General features: G+C 51.5%; 1 protein-coding gene across 2 annotated transcripts in view; it reads left to right on the top strand.

Moving 5' to 3' along the window:
* Positions 1–6,658, top strand: part of IFT27 (intraflagellar transport 27) — a 19,837-nt gene that overhangs the window by 11,716 nt on the left and 1,463 nt on the right. For both annotated transcript variants that reach the window (XM_077761951.1, XM_077761950.1), the window contains one exon: positions 656–765. In XM_077761951.1, the coding sequence (XP_077618077.1) occupies positions 656–765 (110 nt within the window). The remainder of the gene's footprint in view (positions 1–655; positions 766–6,658) is intronic.

The following is a 6,658-nucleotide window of genomic DNA, read 5'->3' as shown; positions in this document are numbered from 1 at the left end:
TCCTGCCCCCCACCCACCCACCCCTGCAAGGTGAAGGAGAGGAGACTCGACATGGGGAAGGCGCGGTGACGTGATTGAGTTCTTATTTCTGAGAGCTGGCCCTGGGGATGAATCCCTCATTTTCTCCTGCATGTGGGGTGCAAGTAAACATTCAAGTCCTATTGTCACTTCTGAATGCTTTAAATCAGTTTATTTTTCATCCCTATGTGAGATCAACAAATTCCCCTCATTAGAGACCAGCAAAAGCGATCTCCAGAGACGGGCTCAGAAATTAGTTGCAGCTGATGCAGCTGGGAACGGGACTAAATTACTTCTGAGTCCCTGACTCGGAGCCCAGTCCTTAGATTAGTATTAATGACCATTTTTAACGTTTGCTCCATGTGCTAGGAATGATCAGGAACGCTCACATAAATTTGGCCCTGGCTTTGCAGCCGTAAGGAGACAAGGCAGACAGGTCCGCAGGGAGTCTAGGAAAAGGGCTGGGCAAAAGCTGTGTGTGTGATGAGTGAAGCCCCATCCCCCACCCCGCTCCCCTGCGGCCCTCCGAAGCTTCTCTCTCCCTGTGCTCACCACCTCCAATCAGGCAGCCTCTCCCAATGTTTTANCCATGGCTGCCACAGTTCAAGGTGATGCTTTGGTTGTTTCTTTCGAGCAGGTGTGCTGGTGGGCAACAAGATAGACCTGGCCAGCAGACGGGTGGTGGATTCGGCGCAGGCCCGGGCGTGGGCCCTGGGCCAAGGCCTGGAATGTTTTGAAACCTCCGTGGTAAGTACCCCGCCTTGCTCCGCGGCCAAGTCTGCAGTGGGCCTCTGCTGCGGGTGGCGTCTCACATGACCTCACGGGCATCGAGTCGATCCTCCGCCCTGTGCAGGTTCTGATTTGGAACTGATGTTCCCGTTCCTGGTGCGGGATCTTTTCTCAACAGAGCCAGAGCTGTGCGCACTTCAGTAAAGCAGACGGGCTGGCTGGCCGGCCTGGGAAAAGTTGTATCTCAGTTAGTAAGAAACCCAAGTGCATTGCGTTCGATTGCAGCGACCCTTGGCAATTGCGTGAGACGGTATGGATTACGGGGCTGCCGGGACAGTATTTTACGGTCCTCACGGGACCATGGGCCTAACCCCCGCTTCCGTGCTGAGGAGGTGAAGGGACTTGCTCAAGGTCACATGACAGGGAAAGCAGTGAGCCACAGCTGTGAGCCATGGCTCCCCGTCCCACCTTGCTGCAGCCGCAGGGGGACTCCAGGCCACAAAGTATCCTCCTCCTAGAGTGAGCAGGAGCCCTTGTGAAAGGGAACAAGAGCCCGAGGGACCTGCTGCCGGCACCCTCAGTGCACCGTAGCACGATGCTGGCCGCCCAGCACTGGGGAGCCCTTTCCTCTGTTCAAGACTCGAAGCCCCAGCCTCCCAGCAGCCGGGCTCAGGCGTGCGACCCAGGCTGCACCAATGAGACCTTATGGAGAGGGGTAAAGTGACAGCTTGCTCTTGCAGGAGTGGCCCAAAAACATCCATTTCAGAGGCAGCAGGGGCCCCCGGGTTGGCTGTGACGCCCCTCTCCAGGGCTGTCACGGAGACTCGCCGGGCCCCGCACAGCCAGAAACGCCCGTGGTTGTCCCTTGAACCTCACTCCCGGCCTTGTGGGCCCTGGGCCTGATAATTGGGCCCCCAGAAGCATCAGCGGGCAAGTTCATTCATAGCCCGGAGGCTACAGGCACTTCTGCCATCGCGATTACAAACCTTGGCAAATGTTGCTCTTCATTTGCCGTGCGGATGTGAACCTTTTACATCCCCCCATCCCCCCTCCCGGGCAGCCTGCTTCCTTGGGAAAGTGTAGCGGGTGAAGGCAAATGGTGTGCCTGCCGATGTTGAAGTAGCTCAACTAACTGTGGGGCCCTTGGCTCGTTCGTTAATTTGTTGGTGCCCCAGGCTCCTCGCCTGTAAAATGGAGATCATAAAATATATTCCTCGTTAAGTGACAAACAGGAGAATTAAGTCAGATGGTGAATATGAAAACGTTGGCCCAATTATATAGCATACACCCAGTAAATACTTGCTTTCTTACACGGAACTCTTCCCCCCAGTAATGTTCTGTAGACTATGGTTCCCTCAAATTATTGTATTCCTAGATTCTACAAAGGTAAATGTCCCTCTTGCCTTCTGGCCCAATGATCACAAATGCTATACTAATGAAATTCAAATGCGTGGGCTTTTTAGTATAGGGGGTTTCTCATCTTTCGTGCCCTGTGCCCTCGGTCCGCTGTGCCACCCACATCAAGCCATACGGTGAAACCTTGGATTGCGAGTAACTTGATCTGCGAATGTTCCGCAAGACGAGCAAACTTTTTTTTCCCATTTTTTAAAGTGTATTTATTTCTTTTGAAAGAAACAGACCGCGCAAGCAGGGGTGGGGCCGAGAGAGAGGTGGGGAGAGAGAGAATCCCAAGCAGGTGCCACACCATCAGTGCAGAGCCCAATGCGGGGCCTGAACCCATGAAACCGTGAGGTCATGACCTGAGCTGAAGCTGAGACTCAGATGCCTAACCGACCAAGCCCCCCAGGCGCCCTGAGCAAACATTTCTGATAAATTTTAACTTGGCAAATGAGCAATGTCTTGTAATACGGGTAGGATGGGACGCCAAACGTCACATGATCACACCTGAGTCAGTGGTTCTTGAAATTCGCTTTGATATAGGAGTGTTTTGGATGATGAGGATGTTTCCAGAACAAATTATGCTTGCAAACCAAGGTCTTGCTGTATCTTAGTATTCCCTCTGCCTCCATTCACATTTGTGAAATGGCCTCCCCACCCCAGTATCCCGTGGTCCCCAGAACTCTTGGTGGGACCCAAAACTTAACACTTCCCCCCCCAACACGGTAGCCGTCACAGACCGCTGGGCTGCGGGTTAAAACTCTGTGTAGGTGTGTGTTGCTTCGCTCTCGAATCGTGTGGGTATAAATTATGCTTGAGGAGGCCGAGTTAAGCACTTGGTATTAACTGTAAGTTAACTAGTCCCCCGAGCTGACGCTAGTTACGAAAGCTGTAATTAAAGAGGAAATATAAGCCAGGCTGCTTGAGACGAGGCTGAGTCCTGACACCTAGAGCCTGTCTCCACTCTCCTTACCACGCGCAGCGGCGAGGTCCTGCAGGCCAGAAGGAGGGATGCCCAAGATGGTTTGACTCTCTTTCTTCCTTTCTCATTCCGTCTGCAGAACTTACTCATCTCTCTTTTTTTTTTTAAGTTTATTTTATTTTGAGAGAGAGAAAGCGTAAGTGTGGGAGGGGCAGAGAGAAAGAGGAAGAGAGAGAGAATCCCAAGCAGGCTCCATGCCGCCAGCGCAGAGCCCGATGTGGGGCTCGAACCCACGAACTGTGAGATCACGACCTGAGCGGAAACTGAGAGTTGGACGCTTAGCCAGCTGAGCCCCCCTGGTGCCCCCAGAACTTACTCATCTTAAAACTGGGACTTGGCGCCTTCACCCATTTCCCCCACTGCCCCTGGCAATGCCCCCCATCTCCTTTGTGCTTCTGTGACTTCAGTTTCTTTAGATTCCACGTGCAAGCGAGAAGGTGCAGTATCTGTCTTTCTCTGTCTGCCTCCTTTCACTTAGCGTCATGCCCTCGAGGTTCAGCCACATTGTGCCAGAGAGCAGGGTTTCCTTCCCTTTCGTGGCTGAATGGTGTTCCATTATGCACATACACAGACCACAGTGCCCTTAATTCATCTGTTGGCGGACACTTAAGTCGTTTCCGTATCTGGGCTGTTATGAATGGTGCTGCAGCGAACATGAGGGTGCAGACGTCTCTTCGAGGCAGTGATTTCATTTCCTTTGGGTATTTACGCAGAGGCGGGATTGTTGAGTCACCGGGTAGTTCTCTTTTCAACAGTTCACTGAAACTTCGCACCATTTTCCAGAGTGGCTGCACCAGTTTGCATTTCTACCAGCAGTGCAAGGGCTCCCTTTCCCTCCACATCCTGGTCCTCCCACAGCACCTGCTAGTGGTACCTCTTCTTTCAGGTAATAGGCATCCCAAGAGGTGCGAGATGATATCTGATCCTGGTTTCGATTTGCATTTCCCCGCGGGTGAGTGGTGTCTAGCACCTTCTCATGTACCGTTTGGGCACTTGAATATCCTTTTTGGAAAAATGTCTGTTAGCTCCCCTGCCCATATTAAAATCAGATTATTTATGTTTTCCCTATTGAGTTATCCAAGTTCCTTATATATTTTGGGTATTAACGCTTTATCGGATGTGCAGTTTGCAAATGTTTTCTCCCATTCCATAGGCTGCCTTTTCGTTTTTTTGTTTTGTTTTAATGTTTATTTATTTTTGAGACACATAGAGAGACAGAGCACAAGCAGGGGAGGGGCAGGGAGAGAGGGAGACACAGGATCCAAAGCGGGCTCCAGGCTCCGAGCTGTCAGCACAGAGCCCGATGCGGGGCTCGAACCCACGAGCCATGAAATCATGACCTGAGCCAAAGTCGGACGCTTACCTGACCGAGGCCCCCAGGCGCCCCTACCCTTTTGTTTTGTTGTTTCTTTTGCTGTGCGGGAAGCTTTTTAGTTTGATGTAGTCCCATTTGTTGATTTTTGCTTCTGTGGCTTGTGCTTTGCTACTATATCCATAAAATCATTGCCAAGTTCCATGTCCAAGAGCTTTTTCCCAATGTTTTCTTCTAGGACTTGTATGGCTTTAGGTCTTCAGTTCAAACCTTGAGTCCATTCTGAGTTTATTTTTGTGAATGGTGTGAAAGTCTCGTTCGCTTGCATGGGTCTTCCCAACGTCATCGTCACAGAGACTGTCTCTTCTCCATCGTATATTCTTGGCTCCCTTGTCAAATATGTTGCCCGTGTATGCTGGGGGTTATTTCTGGGATCTCGATCCTGTTCTGTTGGCCTTCATGTCTGTTTTTATGCCAGGACCATAGTGTTTTGATTACTATGGCTTTACAGTATAGTTCGAAGTCAGGACATGTTGATACCTCCAACTTTGTTGTTCTTTCCCACAGTCGCTTTGGCCATTTGGGGTCTTTCACGGTTCCTCTTAGACTTTCTGACACGCCTCGAGACTAGACATTTTCAGACCAGAAACTTAAGAAGCATCATTTTAAGCAAGTCAAAATATAAAAGTAAAAAGTATCCATCGGCATAGGACACATGAAACACAAAGCGAGTTCAAGAACGTTCCCCTCCTTCTTGAGGAGGGCTCCTCTTGCGGGTGGGGAGGGTGGGGAGCTGACGTTTGTTGAGTGCCTGCTACGGGCTAGGTGTTTGCACACATTATCCGCTGACTCAGAAAGGTCATGTGGCGGGGCGCCTGGGTGGCTTAGTCGGTTAAGCGTCCGACTTTCGCTTAGGTCATGATCTCACGGTTCGTGGGTTCGAGCCCTGCATCGGGCTCTGTGCTGGCTGCCAGCTCAGAGCCTGGAGCCTATTTCAGAGTCTGTATCTCCCTCTCTCTCTGACCCTCCCCTGCTCACGCTGTCTCTCTCTCTCTCTCCTAGAAATAAATAAAAATATTAAAAAAAAAAAAAAAAGAAAGGTCATGTGGCTCTCCCTGGCTGCCCAGCTTATGAGCAGTCAAACCAGGACTAGAATGCAGGCCAGGCTAGCTTGAGAACCTTCTAGAAGGAGCTCTGGCCTCCCACAGAACCAACTTTGGGACTCTCAGGGCCAGAGTGAACACTGGTCTGAGAGCCTGCTCTAAGGATCTTTTGCACAAGGCAGACGTCCTCTGTGGTATGTCAGTGACGTTATGATTAGTTAACAGAAGGACCCCAGGATTCCTGTCATCGGCAAACCCTCTTAACGCACTCAGAAAATGGTTCTGTTATATCTGCAACTTCGGGAGTGCCCCCTGGTGTGGACAGAGGCTCGTCTCCACTGGAGTCCATGACTTGTTATGTCTGCATCCCCCAGATCTTGCTTCCGGGAGCTTTCAAATTCGTTTAGAAATCCCTGTGTGTGTCCTGCGTCAGCCTCATTCTCTTTGTGCCCGTTACCTGACTACGCTTTCAGCCAGTGTAACGTTTTACTGTTTAACACTGATGTTGTCCAGGACGTTATGCTCTGTGCAGCTGAAGGCGCCTTGCAGGTGTGACTGACTTTCTCTCCTGCCCGACTGGAGGGCTGCTGGCCCCTGATGGTGGGGGCCTTAGTGCAGGCTCTCATCTCGGCTACAGACTGCCCCCTCCTTCCTCAGCACGGGCCCCCCCACGTCTGCTCTCCGCCAACCTGTCTCCTTCACGTTGGCATGTCCCTTGTGAGAACGCCCAGGTAGCATGATCCGTGAGAACTGGTTTCCGTGAGATCCGCCGCCCCAGCTGGTGAAGCGGAAAGTTGGGGAGTTCAAATCCTCGGCCCTGCTCTGCACGCACCAGCTCCTCTACCGCACTGCTGTTCCCCTGCCCCGGTCTGCAGACTGCGCCCCTGCAAAATGAGGGTAGTGGGCCCGATGACTCCCGAACATTCTTCACTTTGGAAATCCTTCCCTTTCGTTGAGGGTATATGGTTGCCTCTTGTCTAGGCTGCACCTGGGCCATTGGTCCAAGATTGTGTGAAAACCCGTTCCCTTACGTCCACAGCTGAGCTTCTGCCCCAGAAGGAGCAAAGGAGCGGGCTCTTTCTTCTGACCACTTATTTTGTAAAAAAAAAAAAAAAA

This window comes from Crocuta crocuta, unplaced genomic scaffold (genome assembly GCF_008692635.1).
Source record: "Crocuta crocuta isolate KB4526 unplaced genomic scaffold, BGI_CrCroc_1.0 scaffold193, whole genome shotgun sequence".
Lineage (NCBI taxonomy): Eukaryota > Metazoa > Chordata > Mammalia > Carnivora > Hyaenidae > Crocuta > Crocuta crocuta.
This window is presented reverse-complemented; position numbering and strand designations above follow the sequence as displayed.